The following is a 26,465-nucleotide window of genomic DNA, read 5'->3' on the forward strand; positions in this document are numbered from 1 at the left end:
CCTCATTTTAGACTCAAGAGACTGAGGCCCCAGGTTCCTGACATTTCTGAGCCTGGTTTTCCTGCCCAGGGCCTTGGAGCGCCCCCTTGGATCATCTAAAGCAATGGGTACAAAAGTTTTTACATGTGGATTTTTAAACATTATTCTTAACAATAGCCAATGGCCTTGCCTGCTTAGTGATTGAATGATTTTTTTAAATAGCTTTCTAATTGTGACAACAGAAAAGTCATTATATTTTCTTTCTTTTTTTAAAATTTAGATGTATCCAGTTAAAACAGGCAATAGATGAGAATAAAAATGTTCTTCAAAAGTTAAGAAAAGTAAGTATTATGTGAATCATATTAGAAAAAAACTTTTTATATAAATATTTTCACTAAGAGGAATGAATTGGAGTCAGTAAGTTCCTGGGTTTGCATTAGAAATAAAGCCCAACCCAGAGGCGCTGAGTTGGGCCATGGGCTCCCAAGTGTGCTTCAGAGCAGAAGAGAACCTCTAGCCCTGCTGAGCTCTTCAGCATTAGGACCCAGAAACCCAGACACTGCCTTTCAAATGTGTGCATTGTATAACTTAGATGAGGTGCAGTTTAGAGCTGTTTTGATTTTAATCCCACTGAGGGTAGAGTCTAGCCCCGGGTGAGTGGAAGGAACTCTGGTCTCAGTGTCGGCTTTCACAGCAATGACTGCCAGATTGGAGGAGCAAGCTTTACCCTTGGCTATCCCTTCAGGACTTTTTTTTTTTGTATGGGCCTGAGTTTCATCTATGTGTCTAGGGCTAGAGGCTCATGGAGCAAGTGGAAGTCACTGAAAGTGTCCCCTGCCTGTGTCTGAATCCTTGTTACTGCATCTGAGTGTCTCTTCTGCATTTCTGCAGTGACACAGAACTTTTCAACTCAGGAGGCAGGCTCGCCCTGAGTTTGAAAACCTAGTTAACCCATTTCACAGATGGGAAAACAGGCCTTCAAAGGTGAAGAAACAATGTCTCTGTCAGTAAGCGGCAGAACCTGGGACCAGCCCTCGCCTTTCTGACTCTGGAGCCAATATCCTGTCAGACCCTGTCCCCTACTTGACTGCAGAGTGTCTGCAGTGCTCAGCAAGAAACAAAACGAAAACAAAACCATGTGGTTTTGTGTTTTCATTTGGCTTGCATTCCAACTCAATAACTTCCTTTCTTTTAACTTTGATGTATTTCCCTAAGAAATACATCACACTAGTCTTTATTTTGTCCTACAGCACTTACTGTGGTTTTTATTGTTTTTTTTTAAATGAATGTAATTAGGAAACTAAAATTTATTTTTCAATGAAATATTCTCTCCTAGGCGGATGAGTCTGCACCTGTCGGGAACTATAATCAGAGAAAGGAGGAGGAGCAGAATTTTCTGGACAAGCTCACTCAACAGCTGCAGGCGCTTGCTGTGACCACAATTAGAGAACATAGAACTGAGTATGCCATCTTCTTGCCTTCATTCCTTTCTTTCAGATATTATGTTGCTATCATTTTTACATTTGATTCTGAAATAAATATATGCTATGACAGCATAGATATGAAGAAATGACAACAATGGTCTGAATAATGAACAGTTATTGTGCATGATAGGACACGTCAAATCCCAAGAGAGATGTAAAGATGTGCCCGTCCTGGTCTCTGCCCTCAGATTACTCAAAATATAGTTGGGAAAGCAAAACAGAGGTGCGAGAAGCTACGTAAACAATGTTAAATAGCTGGGATGATGCCCTGAGTGTCAGTGTTGATGGTAAGGAAAATGACTTGCAGTGTCTACTGACAGGGTTCCCTTTCTTATCAATGTTTTTTAAAAATTTGAAGTAGACACATAATTGTTTTTCTGCTGGAGAGAATGTTAATAATATCTCTTACAAATTACAAAAGACTTGTAGGTATAAACAAACCCAATTTGTAGGGAGCAACAAAATATCAATTATTTAGACCCTTCAAATGCTGTTCCCCAGCTTTTTACACTGTACTCTGGGGAAAATGCTAAGAATATTGACTTGAAGGTTCTAGAATTTTCACTGAATTCTAGCATTAAGAATGACAGAATAGCTGATATTTTACTTAACTTTTCCACCACAAACAACTATAAAATCTGTGCAAATAAATAATATGCATTCTTTTCAAGTGAACATATAACATTAGCCAAAATGAGCCATATAGGATCAGAGATCAATTTTCAATAAATTTCAAAGAAGTGAAGTTGTATATATTTTTTGATCTCTTAGAATTATATTAAAGCTCAATGACAGAAAAATAACTAGATATCACTAAAACTCTGCAAAGTAAGTTACATACTTTATCTGTATGACCCATTAATTCAAGAAAGTGTTGCACTGGAAATTGGAAAATATTTCAAATGATAAAAATGTATGACTCTGGGGCTGGGTTGTGGCTCAGCGGTAGAGTGCTTGCCTAGCATGTGTGAGACGCTGGGTTTGAGCCTCAGCACTACATAAAAATAAATAAATAAATAAATAAAGGTATTATGTCCAACTACAACTAAAAAAATATTTTAAAAAGTATGTATGACTCATGGGTTGCAGTCAAAGTAGTGCTTAGAAAGGAATTCATAGCATCAATGAATAATTTTAAAAGATACCAAAAATCAATTACTGAAGCTGTTAACTTAAGAAGCCAGAAAAAGAACAAGGTAAGCCCAAGGGAAAGGAAAAAATACAGTGGGAACAGAAAACAGTGACATCAACAGATAAATAGTAGGTGCAATCAGCAAAGCCAAACATTGACTTTTCTGTAAATATTAATCAAATTGATAAATTCTTAGCCACACTGATTAAGAGGAAAGAAATAAAATAGTGATGAAGATAAATGGCTCCAGGTATATTCAGATACTCCAGTATATTCAAGAGCTCTACCACTGAGCCACCGCCTCAGCCCTCATCCTAATTGGCTCTGATGGGAAGCTCACTGCAGGCAGACATTGTTCTAAACACTTTACGGATTGTCACTCACCTGATCCTCATGACAGCCTTAGGAGTCAGGTTCTGTTGTTATCTCAACTTTACTTATGAGAAAGGGAGAGCTCACAAGAAGGTCACCTACGGAAGAGAGAGAGCCAGAATCAAAACCCCCACTTGTGTTTCAAGCACTGTGTGAGAGCGCTGAAGCAGCGTGTCCCAAACGGGGGACCCAGGCCGTGGGTGGGGTGCTCTTGTCGCACAGGCCTCGCTCAGATCAGCCGGCTCCTTATCCACCCTCAGTCCTTCAGGTCACGCGTGCTCAGCACGGTTGTGGGAACCATTAGTTGTACTTTCCTTTCATTGCTTTTTTTTTGGCCAGCTCCAAAAATGGAACAGTTCTTCAGGGTACAGAGGTTCTGCTCCCACTGGGTTTGTACTCAAATGTTTTGTCAAGAGGTCTCCTCATACAAATGCTTTTTGTAGAACTGATGTGCTTACTGACAAAGAGGAAGATGAGGATTCTTCTGAGGAAGATGAAGAAGATGAAGATGATGACGGAATGGAAGAAAGTGGTGGAGAGGAAGAAGAATCAGAAGAGGAAGAGGAACAAGAAAATGAATCTCCTAAACAAACAAGTAGAAAATACATTGCTCTTGGAGATTTTACTGCTCAGCAAGTTGGGGACCTTACATTTAAGGTAGGTAGAGAAGACGGGGACCTAGTGTAAGGGGAATGTTTCTAAAGGCTCAATCTGTTTAAATAAGGAATTTACAAGCAGTAGTTATGTGAGAGTCTATTATTAACGTTACCTGTTCTAAAGATTTTTTTAAAGTGGCTTTAGTGTTGATAAATCTTAACAAGGGGTAAAATTTTATAATTAGTTTCTGAATGTCATATGTACCAAGGTATTCAGGTGGGTTAGGCAGTGTCCTAGCTGAGGTAGGGGGAGCACTATCACACTTCTTCCTGTTGGCTTAGACTTGAAGGGGCGCACGTCCATTCTAGGCCTGTGCATAGATAAGTGGCAGGTGGGATAGAAAAATGAAGTTGTGGGGTCTTGTTTGTTTGTTTATGCAGAGCAGGGATCAGACCTGGCCTAGCCGGGCAGGTGATCTACCCCTGAGCTATAGCCTCAACTGTGCAGGTGTGGTTTGTAAAGGATTTGAGACAGTTTTCTGCTAGTGAAATGAGTCAAAGAAATTTTTATTGAATATATAAATCTTGATCTTTTGTTTAACTTCAAAGTGTGATACTCATTAATAGTAAAATATGCAAGAATATTGTACAACTAATATATTTATTGTTTTTTGTTTGGTTTGGTACCAGGGATTGAACTTGGGAGTGCTTTACCACTGAGCTACGTCCCCACCCCTTTTTTATTTTTACTTTGAGACAGGGCCCCTTGCTAAGTTGCTTAGAACCTCGCCAAGTTGCTGAGGCTGGCCCCAAACTTGCAGTCCTCCTGACTCAGACTCCCAAGTCACTGAAATTACAGGCATGTGCTACTGCACTCAGCTAATACATTTTAATTTATAGGTTTTTTTTTTAACTTTATTGGAAAAATGCCACCAATACTAAATAATAATGTATGTTCTAAGAAAGTCTTTGCTTTTACGTATCTTCAGTATCTTCAGTAGTGGAAATTACTGTTTTTCAAGGATGGATTATATTTCGTACATGGACAAGTATTGTTTTCAATGGACAAGTATTGTTGAAAACATGGATTAGGTAGGTAGGAACATTGGGTAAACTATTTTTGTTTCAAAATAGGGCTTAACTTTAATAGAATCATTTTTCTTCAGGGATTTATATGATACTCCTGGAAGAAATTTTCCAAAGAGAGACTTACAAATTCAAAAATATTTTCTGCAATAATCAAATTGCTAGAATAAGTACAGGTCCTCATAAATGCTTGTGGAAATGGTCCCCATTTGCATGTAGAACTTGAATGTGTGTTGAGCAACCCAAAGGAATGATTCATTTATAGTCACAAAGGTATTGGGTTATGGCAGTAGGGAGGCATTTTATAAAAGTTAGGATAAATATTGAATTAAGGAAATATTTCCTTTTTTCAGTATATATTTTAAAGCATTAGTAATGAAATGCTACTCATGACTATTGAGCTTTATTTTTAAATTTGTACTTTGTTTTGCTTTAAGAAAGGGGAAATTCTTCTTGTAATTGAGAAGAAGCCTGATGGTTGGTGGATAGCTAAGGACAGCAAAGGAAACGAAGGTCTGATTCCCAGAACCTACCTGGAGGTGAGTCTTTGTTGTTTATGCTTTCTCCTTCAGATAGATCTCATTTTCAGTTAAACATTAAGCTATATTCTTGGATCAGTTGACTAGAGAATGACTTGAAATTTAAATTTACTTTAGTTTCACAGATACAGGGTGTGAGGAGGACATTGTATATTGAGGTCCTGGGGGCCTGTGAAGAGCTCGGGTAAAAGTAAGCCCAGGAGCATTCTCATCAGGAGGTGGCTCTGTGAGCTGGTGGTGTTTATAACAACTAAGAGGCATTTATTATCATAAAACATGGCCACTGTTCACTTGGTGTTTACTTCCACAAATACATGACCACCTTACCAAGATATCAGCATACTGTCCATGCCTGTTTGGTCCTGAGTCGCAGCACGTGCTGCATGGTACAGACACCTGTCTGGATGAGCTCTGTCTGATGGAAATAAGAAACACCCACACATGGGATTCCAAGTCTTCCAGTGACCACACTGAGTTCCTGACAGTGGGGGCAGGGTTATTCTCTGATACCAGGGTGTCATTTTCCATATCAGCTCCTTAGCACCAGCCAGTGTCCAGCAACTCAGTTGGATTCTGGCCTTAACTCCTGGATTTAGCTCAGGTGTCCACACAGTAAGGGCACAGTCCCACTAGGCTGCCCTCTGTTCAAATGCCGGTCGCATGTCCCAGCAGCCACTTGTACTTCTGACTGATTGGCTAAAAATTCAGAAGTCTCCTCTCCTTCTGCAGGGGTCTGATGATTCCCTAGGGTGACTCACAGAACTCGGGAGAACACTTTCCAGTCTGTCCTCTGTATCTGAGGATACAGAGCAAAAATATCTTAAAACAGTTGCATCTATATTGAACATGTACAATTCTTTTTCTTGTTGTTATTTCCTAAACTATACAATATAATAATCATTTATATGGCATTTACGTTGTGTTAGAAATGATAGGTATTTTGTATATGATTTAAGGTATGTGGGAAGGTGTGTACAGGTCATATGCAAATACTGTATCATTTTATATAAGTGACTAGAGCATCCTTAGGTTTAGTATCCATGGGGATTCCTGGGACCAGTCCCCTGAGGATACTGCGGGACAACTATACTTGGGTGTACCAGTTTATTATAAAGGATGCAACTCAGGAACACAAGTGAAGAAGACACACAGGGCAAGATGTTGAGGTGGGGCGTGCAGGACCTAAGCGTGCTGTTCCCCAAAGCCTTTGTGTGTTCACCCACCTGGAAGATACCCAAGCCCCAACCTCCCGGGGTTTCTATGGAAGTTTGGTTAATCTCATTAACTAAATCACTGACCATTGGTGATGAATTTACTCTCCAGCTCCTCCATCCTCCCCAAAGTTTGGAAGGAAGAGCTGAAGGTTCCAACTTCTAATCCCTTCCTGAAGCTGTCTGGGGGTCCTCTAGAAGCACCTCACTAGCCTGCACACTAGAATGGTTGAACTTCTTAGGAATAAGAAAACTTCTTAAGAATAAGAATTCAGGAAATTCCAAGAGTTTTAGGAATTCTTTGCCAGCAAAAGACACAAATATATATTTTCATTATATACATTAAGAAGTAAACAAATAGGGGAATTATTTTTAATATTTTATATTGTCTAATATATCAAAAATATCGTTTCAACAGATGATCTATATTTGGACATTGAGTTACTTGTTTTATATTAGGTTCAAAATCCAGTGTGTGTTTATGTGGACAGCACATCTCAACCTATGCTAATGTGAAGAGCTCAGTAGCCACAGGTGGCGAAGGGCTATGCACCAGGCAGGACAGGTCTAGGTCGTCCTTTGGAAGGCAGCAAGCATTCCAGCTCTTGGTGACATTTATTCAGGGTGTTTGCAACCTATAATCACCATCAATTATGCCACAAAGAACCTAGAATTAGCTTCTATGAATTACCAAAAAATCTCCCCAAAGCAGCTCACCTGAGGTAGCAGCATCTTCTCCCACGCGTGGAAGGGGTGTGAAGATGACTTTCTGGCGCTGGTTCAGGCTCCACCTGGAATTCCATAGCGCCAGGTGAGGCAGCTCTTCCTGGGTTACCTCTTTAGTTAAGTCAGTGGCCAAATTCTTTAATGATTCTGAACAGCAAAAGGGAAAAGAGGAAAGAATCAAGAAATATGAGCTGCTATCTAAGGAGGTAAAAAGTTTTCTGGAAGTTTGAAAACTTCAGCCACGTCTCAACGACCAGCATATTTAGTCCCCAGGCCACACCTAGCTGCAAGGGAGGCTGTCTGGCCAGATGTAGTCTCAGCAGGCCCGATGAGTCAGGGGTTCTGCTAGAGAGGAAGAGGTGGAGGGTGGCCACCTGCAGCCTGTTTGGATCAGTCTGCATGTACCTCTTTGTAGACTCTTGGTTGTTCCTCTTGGGTGAATTCCTACATGCTTGTCAGTGCTTCAAAGGGTTTACACCTTTATATTTTGATTTATTTTGCCAATTTTGTCTTTGCAAAATTATGGCCTCCGATGTTAAGAGTGCTTATTTCTCCAGGCATCTGCCGAGGCTGGCCAATACCATTCTTTCTCAACCTTTGCCAATGTGAACAACAAAACAGCCTCATAGTTTTTATTTGCACTTGTGATACTCCGAATGAGGCTGAGCATCCTTTCATATGATTTACGACCATTTGCATTTCTTCTTTGTGGATAACCAGTTCAGTTTCTTTGACCATTTTTCAAATGGATTTTTTTCTTGATTTATAAGAGCTTTTTATAAAATTAACCCTTAGAATTTGATGTTAATGGTTTCTTTATTGACCTTCAGCTGCGTGTATTTTTTATTAGTGAAATCTGCTAGCATTTCCATTTATGATTTTTTTTTTATTTTGGTATCAATTGCAAAGGGCTTTACCCCACATTTATTTTCTCCTATCAAAGGTAATTATTTTAATTTTTTTCATTTGAATAAATTCTACCTGGGATTTATTTTGGTGAAATTGCTGTTTACTTTAGTCTTTGTCATTGTTTCACATAGTGAAGTTATCAGTCATGGGTTGAAATTTTTTTCCCTGTCACATACTAAATTCCCCTCTGTGCCTGAAAGTTTCTGAAAGTCGTAGCATTTTTATTGGTTGGTTTTTGTGTTAGTTGGAAAGCACTTCCTGTTTCAACACTTTTCCAGCCCTGTGATAAAGAAGAGGAGCAGGCGACAAGTGAAGAGGGCAGTGAGGAGGACGCCAGGGGGACGACGAGTGAAGCCGGAGCTGATCAGAGGTATAGAGCGCCGGAGAGCGAGCAGCTTCTGCCGACTTTTTATTTATTTTTACTATTAAAATAATGCAAGATTTTCTAGAAATGGAGTCAACTTATACCTAGAGAGCTTTTCATATTATTGTTGACTTAAAGGTCATGGCTACTTTAGTTTTGTATTATTTTTAGTGCATTTAGTTCTAGCTTCAACTCGCCTAGAGATTGTTTGGTCTTCAGAATCTACTGAGTGTTTGTACTTGTTCTCTGGTTCATGTGGTGACGGGCAGAGGCTGCGCCTGCACTTACCTGCTCTTTCATCTCCCCAGAACTGATACCCACTGCAGTGCTGTTCAAAAAGCTATCTCAGAGGTTGGTATCTGCTGTCTTATTAATAATACCTTATATTGATGTCTTATAATATTTTTAGCAAATATTAGCAAACACTAAGACATTTGGGATGTCTTAGTGTGTTATTATCTATAGTTCCGGTTGAGTTCAGATTCAAACCAGGATGGAGACTCTTCGAGACTGCCTAGATCTACCTAGGCTCAGTTGTGGAAGGCGCAGGGCAGAAGGCTTCTCTTTCTGCCTTAGCAAACTTGAGCTGCCACCAGCATTTCTCATTAGGGCTTCTGTACAAGAAGAGTAGATCATCTCATTCGTGGTGTGATTTCAGAGCTCGGAATCTTTCTCATTGATCCTATCCAGATTATTTATTATTTTGGCAAAGGCTGGAATTAGATTTTAGTTATTATTTGAAAAGTCTGAAAAACCCAGAAAGGTAAGACACTGTCTGTAATCCTATCATTTTAAAAAAATGACATGACAAAATGAAAATTCTCTACCCTGTGAGTAATCACCATGAACGGTTCAGTTAGCATCTTCCTGACCTTTTACTGCTCTTCTAACTCCCAAGGAGATGCTCGAGGTGCGGGTGGGTGGGGGTGCACTTACGCAAAGCACCTGACAGCTCCTCGGGCGTCAGTAGCGGTATCATCTGCTGAGTGGCAGTGCAGTATGGGGTGGGGCTGGAGCAGGAGCATTACAGACAGAATGTACTTGAAGCAGCTGATCTAGAAACACAAAGCTCTGCACCCGGCACTGTGTGGGCCCCAAGTCTTTGTGAGAGTGCAGATCCAGTGATGGCCATGTCCTCTCAGGAATCGGGTCACGTTGCAGCACTTTCCCGACATGTGCACGTGGTGTTTTCCCGTTGGGTTGTGCTTGCTGTGGTGCTGAAGGGACATAGTGGGGAGGTGAGGAATCATGGATGGATCACTTTTGTTTGTCCTCTCCTCGGCAGATGAACACCGTGGATGTGTTAACCAGCATGGGGGCTATTCCCGCAGGCTTCAGGCCTTCCATGCTCTCCCAGCTGCTGGAGGAAGGTACGGTGGCGCTCGGCCTCTGCAGCCATGCTTGGAGGCTAATGTTTCTTTGGTAGCTAAAACAAGTTGAGGAAGGTGCGGAGTTTCACTTCTCTTTGGAGCATAAGCAAGGACCCCAGTTCTATGAGAGGCCCATCTGTTTACCTGTGTTGTGGGCTCCAGCCCTTCCCTAGTCTCTTTAATCGCCACCCCTTTCCTTTTCTCTAGCCTGCCTGCCCTGCCTTCCCCTGCCACCACTGTGAGCAGCGTACCACAGTGCCACCAGCCCATCCCGTCCCAGCGAGGAAGCCTCCCTTCCTCTCCTCCTCTTCACAGCAAGGGCTCTCCTAGAGCGTCTCCAGTGGGCTTTCTGATTCCTGTTCATCCCTGAATTTCCCGGTACTTGGCAACTTTTGTCTAGAAGCTCATTTTGGAGGGGAGTCATGAGGGACAGGCTGGCTCCTATGTGCCTGAGCCATTAACTGTGGGTGGAAGGGCTACTTCAAGGTTACTTCTGCTGGGAAGGTTCTTCCTGGACCTCCCCAAACAGCTGCCCCTTTCCATCCTGTAATCTCAGGGTCCCTTCTACCTTGGCAGCAATGCCCGCTCTAGCAGCGCAGCTTCCCTCCCACCCCCGTGAGCACACGCACTAGTCTCATGTGCCTACTTCTCTGTTTCCTTTACTTAGCTGTAGGTCAACAAGGACTCTCGGCTCCATTTCCAGCTCCTAGAACAACCCATGGCACAGGGCAGGGACTCAAATTATTTCTTAAACAAATAAGTGATTTTATAATAAATGTTCTTCATGATAAACTATGGAAGAGGAGTATAAAAATGCTTATGTATCTCCCATATCCCGCGTGGGCAAGGGAATGGCTTCCCTCCGAAGGGATGGGCTGGCTGGGAAGTAACAGCTAAAAAAAGTACCACGAGATGACCTCAGAACACAGGAAAGCAGTTTCAGAGCAGGGGCATCGATGGGCAAAGCTGACCAGATGGGTCTAGCTCCTAACAAAGAATGGAGCCCGCGCTTGCTTTATTTATATCAGAACACATCAAAGACTTTTAGTAGAAAATTCTTCACCAAAGCAGGATAGAGGTGGGGGCAGGTAGGCTGCTCCGTTCCTGACAGGTCATACCCATCTCCGGTGCTGTGTAGGACCTTTTGGCAGAGTGGAGGGGGAGTTCACTTGCATTGGGTGGTCTTGATAGCAGAAGTGCCACTATAAGTTCCCAAATACGAGACCTACCCCTCGCTGGCTTCAGTGCTGAAAAGGTCCTCGTGCATTTTGTGGATGTATTCCTGCACTTTTGTGTTAAGAAGTAAAACTAGGTTCTGGGGCCGGGCTCAGTGTAGACCACTTGCCTAGCACATGTGAGGCACTGGGTCCGATCCTTAGCACCACGGAAGAGTAAATAAATAAAATAAAGGTATTGTATGCCTCTACAACTAAAATCATGTATGTGAAGAAAGAAGCAGGGCTGGGGCTGAATGGCAGAGCACTTGCCTAGCATGTGTGAGGTACCGGGTTCGATCCTCAGCACCACATATAAATAAATAAAAATAAAGTTACATCAACAACTAAAAAAAATTTAAAAAGAAGCAAAACTAATGGTTATGTATTTTTTCTAAAATATATAAAAATGTTACAGATTTCTGCATTTTATAGAAATATTTGAATAAATCATCTTCATCATGAAGCATGTTGTTGGTCTAAACTCTTTAAGATCTTCCTTAAAACTATCTTAAGTTAGTCTTTTATCAGTTTTTATCTTAAAATTTGAACATGATTTTATCTTGGTTCGTCTGTCTTGGAAAGCAAGTTGCTAGTAAGCCCCTTGGCATTTTGGAAATATCTGTTTCCTAAATTTGTAGCATAATGTCTTAAGACTTTTGGTTTTGAATTTCATTCTTCTTTTCATAAGAAAATAAAGGAAAGCTGTTTTTTCAGGGAATCAGTTTCGAGCAAGTTACTTTCTACAACCTGAGCTCACAGCGTCACAGCTGGCCTTCAGAGATCTGATGTGGGACGCGAAGACAGGCACCGTGAGTACAGCGACAGCAGAGAAGCTGCAGCCTGGCTGCCGTTGTCCTGGGGCCAGCACATGAGTGACATGTGGTTTTAAACCAGTGGTGTTCACATAGCCAAGGCAGCACCTAGACTTGGTCCCCTGACTCTGGTTTCTCTTAGCGGTTGCGCCCTCCTCCCATCGCCACAAAGGACGTAATACTGAGTCTCCCTGTTCATCATGCTTTACCTCAGTGTCTTCATCTGGGAACAGGGATGACAGTCCTTCTAACATCGAGTGGTTGTGAGAATTTACGAAGGCTTTGGCAGAGCCTGGCAGAGTATGAGAACGCAGTCAGTGTTGGCCAGCACTGTGCTTTGGATAGATGCCCCACGGCCCGTGGGTCAAGGCTTGCTGCCAGCCTGAGGGCTATTGGGAGGTGGTAGGACCTGGAGCTGGGGCCTAGTGGGAGGAAGTTACATGGCTGGGCCACACCCATGAAGGGATTGTGGGACCCCAGCCCCTGCCTCTCTCCCATCTGCTTCCTGGCTGCTGCGAGGTGACACATCACGCCACCATGTGCTCCCCGCTCTGATTCCCTGCCTCGCCACTGGCCCCAAAACAGTGGAGCCAAGCGACCATGGACTGAGACCAAGAGCTGAGCAGACTTTGCTCTCTGCAAGCGGCTCATCTCAGATCTCTTGCAGTGGGAAGCTGCCAGCTCCATCAGGAGGAATAAGAGTGACATGATCTTAGTTGAGTGGGAATGAAGAAGTCGGCAGAACTTCATGATCACACTTTTTGGGTACCACCAAGAATAAAAGATTTTTGCTATCCCAGTATTTGAAGTAGAATATGCTCTTGATCTTTAATTCTACTTTATATCTGCCTGTAACAGATATAAACTGCATTAGAGTATGTCATTCCCTTCCCGTTTACCTTGACTTTACCCTTCAGTGGTGGCCAGGGTGGTAGGAAGTGGGGGTGCAGAACTTGGTGCCCCTATTCCTCTCACCCTGAGCATCAACTGGCGCCTTAGTAGGAGGTGCTGTATTGCAAGTGGGCAGAGAGGGGCTGCTTGGTGCACCAGTGCTTGAGCAGATCACAGTTAATGTCATGAACTTGTGCCCAGGAACTAAAAACCCAGCTCTCATTACTGAAATAAAAATGTGACAGATTATTGAAATTATCTTATCTTTTGCAACAATATAAATTATTTAAATGAAAAGGCTTGTGATCGTAAAGCAGAATGTAAAATTTAGCTAATTGAAGCTGTTCTTTAAAAATAAAAATACAGAATGTGAGTTTATTTATTCACAATCTGACCTTTATCTGTGAAATAGATTTGAACAATCAGACCAAACATTACATTCTATGTCAAAGCATCTAAGAAGCCAAAGAGGAGGTAGCTGGGTGACATTAATGCCAGGTGTCTTGGTTGTCATGCCAGGGCAACTGTCTACAATTTCACACATCGTATGGGAATGGACCTGGAGACTGGAATACAGTGATTCGAGGGTCAGGTCATATATTTTACCTGCTAGTACTAGTAGTCTTTTCATTGAAGTTTTTAAGTGATTAAGAAAAAATGCAAATATTTCAAATATAACTTTATGCAAAATTTACCTGAAATAACTGGGTTTGATTTTGAACAGACTATTGAAACTCTGTGTATGTATATCCATGTGAAAGTTTTCCTTTTTGTATTCTATGTATATCTTCTTAAGCTATATTTTACAAATGATGCTTTGGAAATGGATTTGTACTACTATTAATAGGTTTTTGTATTTTTCTTTCAGATTAAGTCAAGGCCAAGTCGTGTTTCTTTAATCCTCACCCTGTGGAGTTGTAAGATGATTCCTCTCCCAGGAACGAGCATCCAGGTGCTCAGCAGACATGTTCGCCTCTGTCTGTTTGATGGCAGTAAGGTAAGCTCACCGGGTTGAACCATCTCACACAGGATGACAGAGAAGCCCTTCTGTGATACCACATATTAAATGTGGAGTGCACTGTGTGTGTGAGTACGTGGTACTGCAGTGGGTTAACCCTGGCTCTTCAGTTGCTATGTGTCTGATGTTGGTACACACACAGTTAACCCATCTGGGCCTTAGATTTCTTCACTTATGAGAGGGACTGGTACCTGTCTTCTAGTATTGTGTACAGTTCAGGTCTAAGGATAGAGCAATGCATTTTTGAAAATGCAATGTATATCTAGCTCCCCAGTCAAGATATGGAGCATCGCCATCTCCCGTGAGGTCTCCTGGAATCCTTTTCTACTCAGCTCTTCCGTGATTCCTAAAAGACCATTTTTTACCTAATACCAAATGATAGTCTGAATGACTTCTAAAAAAATAATATATCTTTCATGAGATGTAGCTTAAGTGGTGCTTAGGTAGAAATTCGTAGCTTTAATTGCATATACTAGAAAGAGGGAAGGTTTAAAATCAGTGATCTAAGCTGGGAACTTAAGAGACTAGAAATTGAAGAGTGAGTTAAACCTAAGATTGTAGAAAAGAGGAAATAACAAAGAGTAGAAATTAATGAAATAGAAAACAGATGGACAGAAGAGAAAATCAATGGAGATTAAGGTTGATTCTTTGAATGAAGAGATTAATAAAATTGAAAGATGCCCAGAAAGACTGACCAAGATACTTTAAAAAGAGTGAAAGAAAGCTGGGTGAGATGGCACATGCACACCTGTAATCCCAGCAGCTCTGGAGGCTGAGATAGGAGAATCGTAAGTTCAAAGCCAGCCTCAGCAACAGTGAGGTACTAGGCAACACAGTGAGACCCTGTCTCTAAATTTAAAAAAAAACAAAAAAAAAAAAAACAAAAAACAGGGCTGGGGATGTAGCTCAGTGGTTGAGTTCAATCCCTGGTACAAAAAAAAAAAAAAAAAGGAAGAAAACAAATTATCAATATCTCCCATTGAAATAGAAACATCGTTACTGATCCTGCAGACACTAAGGACAATAAGGGATATTATAAGGAATTATATGCCAGTAAATCTGACAACATTGATGAAATAGATAATTTTATAAAAAACCATAATTTACTGAAACTGACATAAGAAGAAATAGAAAATTTGAATTTCTCTTTTAAAGAAAATACAACTTCAATTAAAAAACTTCCTACAATGAAAACTCCAAGTCCTTATGGCTTCACTCTAGTGACTTCCCGCAAACATTTAAGGAAGAAATAATACCCATCTTATGCAAACTCTTCCAAAGAATAGAAAAGGAGAAAACATTCCCTAAAGTATTTCCTAAATCTAGGAAAAACATGACACCAAATGATGACATTATAAGACCAGTATCCTTCATGAATATAGAAACTAAAATCCTAAACAACATTCTCAAGTTGGATCTAGCAATTTATAGAAAGGACAGTAGGTCACAACCAGCTGGAATTTCTCCCCATGTTCAGATGTACATACCTGTGCAGCCAGCATTGGACATGCGAAATTGTGATGTTATTTCATCATATTAGTAGACAAGAAAAAATCATGTGAACATCTCAATAAACATAGAAAAAACATTGACAAATTCCAGTGTCCATTCACGAGTTTTAAAAAATTATCTACAAACTAGGAACAGATGAGAACTTCTTCAAATTTATAAAGAACAAGAAAAACCTAAATTACTATCATTGACAGTGAAATGTAGAATTTTTTTTTTTTTAGTCTAAGATTAAGAACAAGTCAAGGATGCTAAGAAATAAAAATATAACTCAGTTTTTTAAATGAGCAAAAACTTGAACAGGCCCTTCAAAAAAGAAAACATGAGAAACCAAGAGGCATATAAAAATATACCTAACATGTAGGGGAATGTAAGTCAGAATTTACAGTGAGAGACCCACTTAGATGCTCCATACAAAAAGCCCACCTTAAATAGAAAAGGTAAGTTAAAGGGACGAGGGTTCACTATTCAAGATATTAATGTCAGGCTGGGAATGTGGCTCTGTTGTTGAGCACTTGTCTGGCATCTGCAAGGCCCTGGGTTCAACCCCCAGTGCATTAAAAAAAAAAAAAAAAAGGTCAAAGTAGATACATACCCAGTCACCCCATGTTAGAGCTTTAAAACACATGACCTAAAAATTGATGGAACTGAAAAAAGAAATGGGAAAAGCCACCATTATAATTGGAAACTTCACTACTGTTCTCTCAGGAATATAGAACAAGCAGACAGAAGATGAGAAAGGATATTAGGAATTGATTAACCTATTGACAAACTAGGTAGAATCAGTATTGAGCAGCACTTCACCTCTAAACAGTAAGAAGCACATTCTGAGTGCATGTGGAATATCCACCAGTCTACACAGGCGGACCTGGGTCAGAAAGTAAACCCAAACGAGTCTAAAAGAGTTGAGAGCCATGTACCGTATGGCCTTTGAGCACATGAGATTAAGCTAGATATCAGTAACAGAAAGATCCATGGGCAAAGTCTTCAAATGCTTGGAAATGAACAGATTTCTAAATAATCAATGAGTCAAAGGGAAATTAGAAAATATTTTGTACTAAACACAAAGTGGAAGTGAAACAGTCTGGTAGATGTCAGCTAAAGCCTAGTTAGAGGGGTTCCCAGAGTGGGTGGGAGCCACAGGACAGCTCCTCACGGCCTCACCCCCTGAGCTGAGGAGCCCCAGGCCTCCGTGGACATGCAGGCAGAGGCCCTCTGGGGAGGGGACTCCAGGGGGAGCAGGGTGGCCGTCAGTGTGGAATCCTGACAGTGAGTGTCTGGAAGGCAGACAGTGTGAGGAGCAGTGCGCGTCTGTCCTAAAAACAGCAGAGGGCACTGAAGGAGGTAACATGATAAGATTCATGTTCTAGAAAGATCTCTGGCTCCTCTCCGAAGAATGGATTAGAGGGCAGCCAGAGGGGACTCAAGTGGACCACTGGGGGCAGGGCCATGGCACAGCATGGCAGGCAGAGGACAACAGGCATCATCTTCAAGAAGCAAAATCTGGACCCAGCTTGCTTAGGATTGCCCCTGACGCTGGCATTTGCACAACATGGGACCTTGACCTTGCTCTCAGGCTCCTCCTCTTGTACCTCCTGGGATCAATGCAAGGAATCTGGGTTAATATAAGTAAAGCACGGAGAACAACACATGGAGCATAATAAGTGCAACCAAAAGAGTGATGACGATTACAGCTTGGGTGGAGATCAGATGGGGGGAGATGCAGGAGGCGGGAACCAACGGGATTGGTGGTGGGCTGAGTGTGGAGGGTGGAGGGAGAGCCGGTGTGGAGCAGGCAGTAGGTCTCAGACATCCACTCCTGGATAGACCGTGGTCACACGCACACAGGTAGGGAGGACTGGGTGTGGCGCTGCCCTGGTGGTTTTCTTCCACCTGAACTTGGAGTAAGGGTGACCAGAGGGCTACTGTGCACAAAAGCACCACTGCAAACGCGCCAGGAGGTGTCAGCAGTGACCAAGAAGAGAGAACCTGCTGTACTCTCCTGTTCTCGCATGAGAACAGGAAACAAAAACTAGAATTTCACTTTAATAACATGAAAATATGGGATTCATTTTATATCCAGATCCTAGAAGTTCATTAATGAAATTAATTTTTATCAGAGTTGGAAATTGAGAAGTTTTACATCATATTTAATAGTTAGAAAAATGCATTATTTGCTTTTTGAAGGCTTCTTTAACAAATCTAGCCTATTACAAATGAAAAGCTCTGTTGTCAAGCCTGGGCAGCGCCACTCCAGGATGCCCTCCCAGCACCCACAGTCCTCACAGGGCAGGAGTACCCACACCTGCAGCGTTGGGGGGAGCCTCAAGCCTCTGGGTCTGTTGCCTGCTTTTTTTTTTTTTGTTTTATTTTCTAGGGCTGGGAGGGAGTCCGGCTTTGTTCTCTCTCCCTGTTGTCCTCTGTTCTCTTTCCTCCTTCTTGCGTGTGGCTTGGACGTTTCTTAGAACTCCGTTCTGAATTATACGTGGTGTTGAGTGGTCTCTCTGGGTGGCTTCCTGGGTGCTTGCTGTTGGTGTCATTTTACACACCCAGCTGAACACACAGGCAGTGTTCTGGTTGGAGAGAGAGGCAGAGACTGTCCCTCTCTCTAATTCTCTTTGTCCTCATTCACTCACAACTGGCTTGCACATTTCCTGTACATACACTGAAACCACATCACCCAGTCTTACAATTTTTGCTTCAACCATCCACTGAGAAAATTTGTAGTATTTAGTCAGATCTTTACTGTTCCCATTGATCTCCTTCCCGATGTTCCAAGATTCCTTCTTTAGATTGTTGTCCCTTCTGTACAGAGAGTGTCCTTTAACCATCCTTTCAGGGTGACAGATTCTCTTAAACTAGCTTTATCTGAGTATCTGTCTCCCCTCCTCCCTAAAGGACCTTTCCATTAGATGTGGGACTCTGGGTTGACAGTTCTTTTCGTCTACCACTTAAACAACGTGGTGCTACCTCTTCCTGGCCTCTGGTTTCTGCCGAGACACTCACTGCCATCTGAGTCATTCCTCTGGCTTAACCTGGCTGTTTTTCTCTCTTGCTACCTTCAGTGGGTTTTTTTGTTTTTTTTTTTTTCCTGTTTACTTTAGAAGTGTGGTGTACCTGGCACAAACCCTTTTGGGTCTCCCCTGTTTGGAATTTGCTCAGCTTCTTAAATCTGTAGGTTTCTGTCTGGCTGAAATTGGGGATTTTTCAGCCATTATTTCCTACAGTACCTTTTAAACTCCTCTCCTCTGGGACTCCGATGACACAAGGGTTAGATCTTCTATTTTAATCCTGTAGGCTTCTGAGTTTCTACCTGAAGTGTCACTTCCTCTTCTAGTAAGCATATCTCAGATATTGAGTATTCACTTGATATGGTTTATTACTGTCACAAGAGCACAAATCTGAATCTATTTTATCAGTTCCTTCATTGTTTTATTAAGAAGTATTGGGACTCTTGTTTTCACTGTTTGAAAAGTTAGATGCATACTATATTGGATGTAGAAAGAAACCCAGATCTTACAGAACTGCATGAAATAAAAAATGGAACCCCTTCCTCTCCCTCTGCCCTGACCAATATAGCCACTGGTAATTATCTGGGACTCGGAAGGGTGATGTTTCAAAGAACTTCCTACAGCCTGATCTGAAATCGGAAAATCTTTCAGGTCCTGAGCAACATTCACACTGTGAGGGCCACGTGGCAACCCAAAAAGCCCAAAACCTGGACCTTTTCTCCCCAGGTAAGAAATCTGCTGAGTAGCAGAACGGGAAACACCCTTCTTTCCTCCTGGGCGGTCAGCAGTTAAGACCTGAGACGAGGCTGTGGAGGCGTCACATTTAGCACAGAACACATGGAGCCTCATGTGAACCCTTAGATTCTTTACTGTTCTAGGAGGACTTTGATTAAAATTATTTGTGTTTCTGACCCACCAAGGTTATAATTCCAATGAATCATCCTATTCATTGGATTTCAATTTTAGGAAATGCCCATTTGATGAAAAATGCAGACAAGAAGATAAAATTTAGGAAGTGAAGTGTTTTTTCAGAAATGGAGTCTTACGACTGCACTAATGACAGTTGTGTTTTCCTCTGATGAATGAAAGGTGACGCCTAAAGAACCAGTACACTCCAGACTGTCAGAACTGGAATGAGGTTAAGGTTTATACCACTGAGTCAGGCTCGTAGGGATGGATGCTAGTGAATCCAAGATGTCTCTCTGTTCTTTTTATAATACGAATTGTCTGTAGTTCACCTACTTCCACCCCCAGGTTTCATTACTTGAGTGTTTACTTCCCTCCCACAACTAACTCCCTTTATTACTGCACCCTAATTACCCTTCTCCTAATAAAGATCTTAACACAAATGGGGGTTCATCGAGAGGGCACTGGCTGTGAGTGAGGCCCGCCGCTCTCTGGGTGCTGCAGGCATCCTTGCTTGACTACAGCACAATGCCTGAAAGTGAGCGTGGCCTCCTGACCTCCTGACCTCCCTGCCTCCAGGGAGACACACCACATATCTTTGGGCCTGTCATTTTACAGTTCTGTGACGCACAGCTGTGTGTCATGCTTTCTCAGGATATAAAGGTGAGCTTTGGGAGGAATAACTAAGTGCTTGTCACCTTCCTGAATGAATGGAGGCATCCGTTACGTGCCCACATTGTTCCTAGGTGCATGAGGGTTTACTTGTATGTCAGTGGGGAAGAAACACAGCTGCAAATAATAAGAATGCTCTTTACTTAGGATGCTCTAGCCACGCACAGGCCCTTGGGTCCCCGCTTTATTCAATCCTTAGAGTTGCCCTGTGGGGCGGGCACTATGGATTACTCCGGCTCAGGCAGGCTGTGAGGATATGGGGCTCCAAGTGCTTTGGGAAACACAGAGGAGGGGGAAGTTAATTCTAGCCCTTGAGCCTCAGGAGGTTTTGTAAAAGAAAACTAGACCTTAAAGACTGGGTAGGGTTTTATAGGCAAGAAAGGGAGGATGTGCTGTGTACGGAGAGGGGTAGGAGGAGCCCAAGGGGAGGGGGCCTGTTCCAGGAAGGCATCAGGAAAGCCCAGCAGACGTGTGTGCCCAGCCACTCAATTCTGTTTAAAATGAACAGTGATTGGCATAAAAACCTTATAACATATGCCAGGTGGGCCTCGAGCACCTCGGGGGCGGTGTGCCGCACACGTTGTATGTTAGCCCTGCTCGGAGAAAAGTAAGTGAAGAGAAAGATGTTTCCCTCAACAAGGGAGCTGAGTGTGTTTACCAAGTCAGTGGTGTGGATGGGTCAGTCCGTCTGCTCTTAACTTTCCTTAAGAGACCTTTGTGGTAATGCAGAGGCACAAGCCTTGTGTTTGGACGGGGCAGACCGCCCCTTCCCACTGTGCACTGTGGTCAGTAACCCACGTTTCTTTATTGTTCCAGGTCACTGGCATCTTGCCATGCTTGCTCCATGGCGACTGTTTTATCAGGTCCAATTCTTCATCTCCAGACCTGGGAATATTATTTGAACTTGGAATTTCTTATATTCGCAATGTATGTCAGACGCAAGATAAATGTCACTTTATAATATACCAGTTAAAAGGGAATTGGCAGGCCAGGTGCCGTGGTGCAGGCCTGTGATTTCACCGACTCAGGAGGCTGAGCAGGAAGATGGCAAGTTCAAAGCCAGCCTCAGCAACTTTGAGAGGACCTAAGCAACTTAGTGAGACCCTGTCTCTAAATAAAAAAGTAAAAGGGATGGGGATGTGGCTCAGTGGTGAAGCACCCCTGGGATCAGTTCCCAATACAAGGAAAAAAAAAAAATGAGTGCCGGAGTGTGGGTCTCCCTGGGTGGGATTTTCATCTCTGGCAGAGAGAGCTGGCAGTGCTCATGATTCTTAGGCAGTGCTGCTTTCTCAGTGGCATTTAAGATGAACAGGACCTGCTTACATGTTGTAGCACCAGTGAACGCCAGAGCTCCTAAAGAACGGAAATTCAGAACAGAAGGGGTTTTCAGAAAGTGATCAGAAGCACCGTGGCACTCCAACCCCAGGACCCAGTGCACCTGGCCCTACAGTCAGCAACTCTTATTGAGAAACCTGGCCAAGTGGCGGTTCTGTGCAGAGAACACCAGAAGCATGGTGTCATGTGAACTGCTGGAGCCGAGGTGTGGCTGTGCTAGCAGCCCCCCATCTCCCACCCCCTAGCAGCATCTGAATGCAGTATAGGAACCCGGCCCCTCGTAGCCCAGAGCCACCACAGGTACCCTGTGTACTGCATCATCCCGCGTTTCTTTAGGACAAGTACACCCAGGGGAGTCGCAGATGAGTCAGAGCGAGGAGAGGAGCAGCCTGGAGCCAGGCCCAGTGGCCTCTGGCAGTGAACAGTGGGGCAGACTTCCAGGTGTCAAGGCCTTTGCATGCTGAATCCCCACAGTCCACTGCAGGGGGACAGAGCTTGCTGATCCAGGAGCACCCATGTGCCTCTGGGTGATGCCACAGGAAGTGCTCAGCTCCTGAGGCACCTGTTAGCACATCATCAGTTTCAGGGATTTTCAAGGGAAATTTTGACAAAATGTGAGCATCACTTAAAGTGCCACCTCTGCTCTACCGTGGGACCCACCACGTTTCATTTTATTTTCTGGGGCAGAACTGCTTAGCCCTAAGGGGGGATACTGGCCTTGTTCCTTTCAGGGGCTTGCATGTGCTTATAATTTGACTCGTTCAGATGTTGTTTCTCAGACTTGTTTTATTTCCTAGTCAACGGGTGAGAGAGGAGAGTTAAGTTGCGGCTGGGTGTTTCTCAGGCTCTTCGATGCCAGTGGCGTTCCAATACCAGCAAAGTAAGTGCGCTGTGTATTCCTAGCAGTTGTGTGATTTTGTAGAAGTTCTTTTTTTAGGATCAAGGAACTCAGATTTGTTCTGTTGGCATGTCAACAGCTTTTGGGGCGAGGGCTTTTAATGTTGATTTTAGTGTTGTATAAAGTAAAATATGAAAGCAACACACGCACTCTCACCCAGAGAGGAAGAAGGACACATAGGACGTGTTCTAGAATATGCTTGCACTGTCTGTCTGCTGGGACTGTTCCCTGAAGTACTGGCACATTCCATCATGATGAAAACAGTGCGAAAGCTAAGTCCAGGGTCCCCAGGTCCTCTGCGAATCTGTGTAGGACATTGAAATTATAGCAATTTTTTTAATATTTATTTTTTAGTTGTAGTTGGACACAATACCTTTATTTATTTATTTTTATGTGGTACTGAGGACTGAACGCAGGGCCCCACACTTGCTAGGCAAGTGTTCTATCTCAGCCTCAGCCCTCCTGTAAGCAAATTTTAACTTTAAAAGCATAATGCAAGCTAGAAGCAAATATCATCATGCATACCACAAAGTTGGAATGTTGTTAGCCCTAATGTAAAAAGAGCCCTTGAAAATTAATAAGTAAAAGATCATCTGAATATTTATTTATTTATTTATTGGTTCCAGTGATTGAACCCAGGGGTGCTTAACCACTGAGCTACATCCCCAGCCCTTTTTATTTTTTTATTTTGAGACAGAGTCTCGCTGAGTTGCTTAGGACCTCACTAAGTTGCTGAGGCTGGCTTTGAACTTGTGATCTATCTGCCTCAGCCTCCCAAGTCACTGGGATCATAGGCATGTGCCTCCTCACCCAGCTCATATGAATATTTAAATGGGGAAAATAAAGATCTAAGTCTAGGATATAAACAAGACATTCACAGAGGGCTACAGATGGACAAGCAGTAGGGAGGATGGGGATCAAGATCCTAAATTTGTCATTACAGAAACTCAGGGTGCTGGGTCCCACACTGCCTGTATAACAGGAGGTATGCGCCATAGTATCCAAATTCCCCCCACCTTTAATCTAGGGGAATAATTCCTACCCCACAAGCTCCTGGTGAGGATTAACTTGGATAACATGCCCTGCACAGCCTCCTTACCACTGGGCAGACGTGAAAGTTCTGAACCCTAGTTTCTAGCCTCATCCTAGCCGGAGCAGGAGGGCGCCCTGTTATCAGGAGTTAATACAGAAACCCAAGTTTCTTATGATTCTTTAAAAAATATGTTCAGGATTTTCATTTATACTTAGAAGAAAAAAAAATAAGGAAACATCCAAAATTCCACCTTGGCAAAGTGAGGTCCCAGTTATTTCCTAGGAGGTGGAGCTCAGTCGATAGGGAAGCATTCTGATGTGTATTATGAGGCACAGGGAGTCACAGGGTGGGTGACAGGGCAGGAGACTTACTGAACTAGGGGGAAGGACAGAGGAATTTTTCACTTTTTACGTGTCCTGTCTATGCCATTCCAACATTTTTCTTAAATATTTATTTTTTAGTTATAAGTAAACACAATATCTTTATTTTTTATTTTATGTGGTGCTGAGGATCGAACCCAGTGCCTCACGCATGCTAGGCAAGCGCTCTACCTCCAAGCCACAACCCCAGCCCCCATTACAACATTTTACAACGATCTGTATTACTGTTTTATTTTAAAAATCATATAAATTCATAATGGCTTAATTTCAAATATTGATTCAACACATTTAAAAACAGTAATTACTTGCTATTAACAAGTCATTCAAGTCAAAACATCTTTATTTTTATTTGTTTATTTTTATGTGGTGCTGAGGACCGAACCCAGTGCCTCACGTGTGCAAGGCAAGTGCTCTACCACTGAGCTACAGCCTCAGGCCCATCTTAATAACAAAAAGTAATCTTTCTCATTTTCATATAAATACATTTCCTGGGTTGAGCTTGGGACAGAGTCTCTTGGCTGAGATGACACCCCATGGAAGGGTCGACACTGTCATTCTCATTCATCAATGAGACATAAATAGAATGAATACATTTGTGCTAAAAATGTTTCACTTCTGGTTCGGGTGTCTACGGAATGCCCGCCATGCGCAGCCATCATAGTATGTTATTCTTTCACAGAACTTACGAGCTCTTCTTGAATGGTGGCACTCCTTATGAAAAAGGTGTTGAAGTGGACCCTTCAGTGTCCAGAAGAGGTACGCAGTGGGGCGCTGCCTTCTGTCAGTCAGCTTTCCGTCACTGTGACAACGTACCTGAGATAATCAACTTCAGAAGAAAGAGGTTTATTTTGCTTCACGGGTTTCCGTCCATGATTGCTTGGCCGGTTCTTTGAGCCTGTGACGTCATGGTGGGAGCACATGGCAGAGGAGGCCTGTTCATCTCATGGTTGCCAGGACTCAGAGGAAGGGTTGGGGTCCAGTATCTTCAACTGACCAGTGTCCTAGCCTCCTCCCATAAGGCCCCATCTCTTATAGGTCCCACACCTTCTCCCTCGGTGCCACAGGCTGGTGACCAAGCCTTTAATTTGTGGGCCTTTGGGGAACACCTCAGATCCAAACCGTGGCACCTCCTCTTCCTTAAAGATGAAACAAATGGCAGAGGCTTCAGAGAAGGCAGCCATATTCCAGTAAGCATGACAGTTTCTACTTGGATTCACATGTTTTAAGCTGTGCCATTTGGTGATGTGATCTTAGTCATTTTTATCTAAGTGATTATTATTTGGGCAGCACATGTAAGACTATAATATTGAAAATCATGAGAAATGGGGCCCTGCGTTAGTTCTGTCGCTGAACGCTGAGCTGATGCTGTGGCAGGTACAGAGTGAGTGAAGCCGGCTGCCTCAGAGATGGCCCATTTCGGGGTCAGGGCGTGTAGGCATTGAAATCGTGACATGCATGCCACCTCACCCTCCAGCCACCCTCCAGGAAGATGGAGCACCCATCAGTATGTCTGTTGGCCAGGGGACACTAGGGAAGGGAGTGGAGGGCAGCACAGATGGGCCCTCCCTCGGGGAGCTGCGGGCTGACGGCTGGAGCCCCCTCGCACGCCTCAGCCCTCCCGTCCTTGTGTGGTCCAGGACACCAACCCTGGCTGCTGCCCCGGTGCCAGGCTCTCTCCTCCTGGAAACAGGAAGGAGTTGGGGTTTGGGGTGCAGGTGCTTCTTCCTGGGGCCGCATGTGCCCTTCCCCCTTTCTCTGTGTGCTGCTGCGGCTATCTGCCCTAGTGGCCAGGGGGTGCTGTAGGGAGGCCCCAGGTTGCTGTCACCGCCCGATCTCTTCTGACAGCCGGAGGGGTGTGGGCGCCTCCTGCCTGCTGTAACCACCAGTTTGCTGACCTCTCACTTAATAGTCTTACCAAACGCCCGTTCCGAGCGCTGACAGCTGTGGGTCTGTTTCTGTTTTGACAGCGCAAGGCAGTGTTTTCCAGCAGATGATGACCATGCGGAGGCAGCCTCAACTCCTGGTGAAACTGAGGTCTCTCACCCAAAGGTCGCGGAGCATGCTCAGGTGCGTCCTGCTTCCCAGGCAGTGCCCGCAGGCACTCGACCCCAGGTCGCATCTGCCTTGGGTCCCCCCTGCTTGGCTGTCTCTTGTCAGTTACTTTTTCCCCCATTAATTATTTTTTGCCAAAGAACAGAAGAGAAATAGAAAAATAATAAAGCTTAGCATCATTTACTCTTCTTTACCACTTAGCTCAAGTGACAGACTTGGTAATAAATCCTTCAGCAACTTTTGAACAAATGAGACTGACCAATGCCTGGGCCTATCTTCAGGGAAATCTTTTTTCACTTGTTCTTTTTGGTTTTATAGGACAGGAGAATGTATTTTGACATATCCTACATACATGGTGTACGACTTCCCATTCTTGTGGTTGTACATAGTGTGGAGTTCCACTGGTCGTGGGTTCATATATGAACACAGGAAAGTGACGTCCCACTCATTCTGCTGTCTTTCCTATTTCCAGCCCCTCTCCCTTCCCCTCATTCCTCTTTGTCTAATCCAATGAACTTTTCTTCTTCCCTCCCCTCCCCTTATTGTGTGTTAGCATCTGCTTATCAGAGAGAACATTTGGCCTTTTGTTTTTGGGGACTGACTAGCATATTTCACTTAGCATGATAGTCTCCAGTTCCATCCATTTATTGGCAGATGCCATAGTTTCATTCTTCTTTAGGCTGAGTAATGCTCTGTTGTGTGTATAGATACCACATTTTCTTCATCCATTCATCTCTTGGTTCCATAGCTTGGCTACTGTGAATTGAGCTGCCATAAACACTGATGTGGCCAAGTCACTACAGTATGAATTTTTTTTTTAATGTTAGTTTTATTTAGGTTTGACTTGCATGCAGTAAAATTTATGATTTGGGGGTTGCAGTTCCTGGAGTTTTGACAAATGTACCAATCACGTGACAATCACCACAATCCAAAGAGCACTCCCTTTGCTCTCAGAGGTTCTCT

The 26,465-nt window shown here is 43.2% G+C and overlaps 1 protein-coding gene across 3 annotated transcripts in view; it reads left to right on the forward strand.

Moving 5' to 3' along the window:
• The window catches only part of LOC143380794 (nephrocystin-1-like), a 47,797-nt gene that overhangs the window by 8,017 nt on the left and 13,315 nt on the right, over positions 1-26,465 (forward strand). Inside the window, exons 3-16 of one of the 3 annotated variants that reach the window (XM_076834039.2) lie at positions 260-320; positions 1,316-1,440; positions 3,411-3,624; positions 5,087-5,188; positions 8,313-8,404; positions 8,707-8,749; positions 9,684-9,768; positions 11,700-11,794; positions 13,557-13,685; positions 18,878-18,952; positions 20,621-20,731; positions 21,937-22,019; positions 24,130-24,206; positions 25,418-25,517. In XM_076834039.2, coding sequence (XP_076690154.2) covers positions 260-320; positions 1,316-1,440; positions 3,411-3,624; positions 5,087-5,188; positions 8,313-8,404; positions 8,707-8,749; positions 9,684-9,768; positions 11,700-11,794; positions 13,557-13,685; positions 18,878-18,952; positions 20,621-20,731; positions 21,937-22,019; positions 24,130-24,206; positions 25,418-25,517 — 1,392 coding nt within the window. Of the gene's footprint in view, positions 1-259; positions 321-1,315; positions 1,441-3,410; positions 3,625-5,086; positions 5,189-8,312; positions 8,405-8,706; positions 8,750-9,683; positions 9,769-11,699; positions 11,795-13,556; positions 13,686-18,877; positions 18,953-20,620; positions 20,732-21,936; positions 22,020-24,129; positions 24,292-25,417; positions 25,518-26,465 lie in introns of those variants that run through there. The other 2 variants (XM_076834040.2, XM_077105252.1) reach the window with 2 other exon arrangements.

This window comes from Callospermophilus lateralis, chromosome 14, assembly GCF_048772815.1.
Source record: "Callospermophilus lateralis isolate mCalLat2 chromosome 14, mCalLat2.hap1, whole genome shotgun sequence".
NCBI lineage: Eukaryota > Metazoa > Chordata > Mammalia > Rodentia > Sciuridae > Callospermophilus > Callospermophilus lateralis.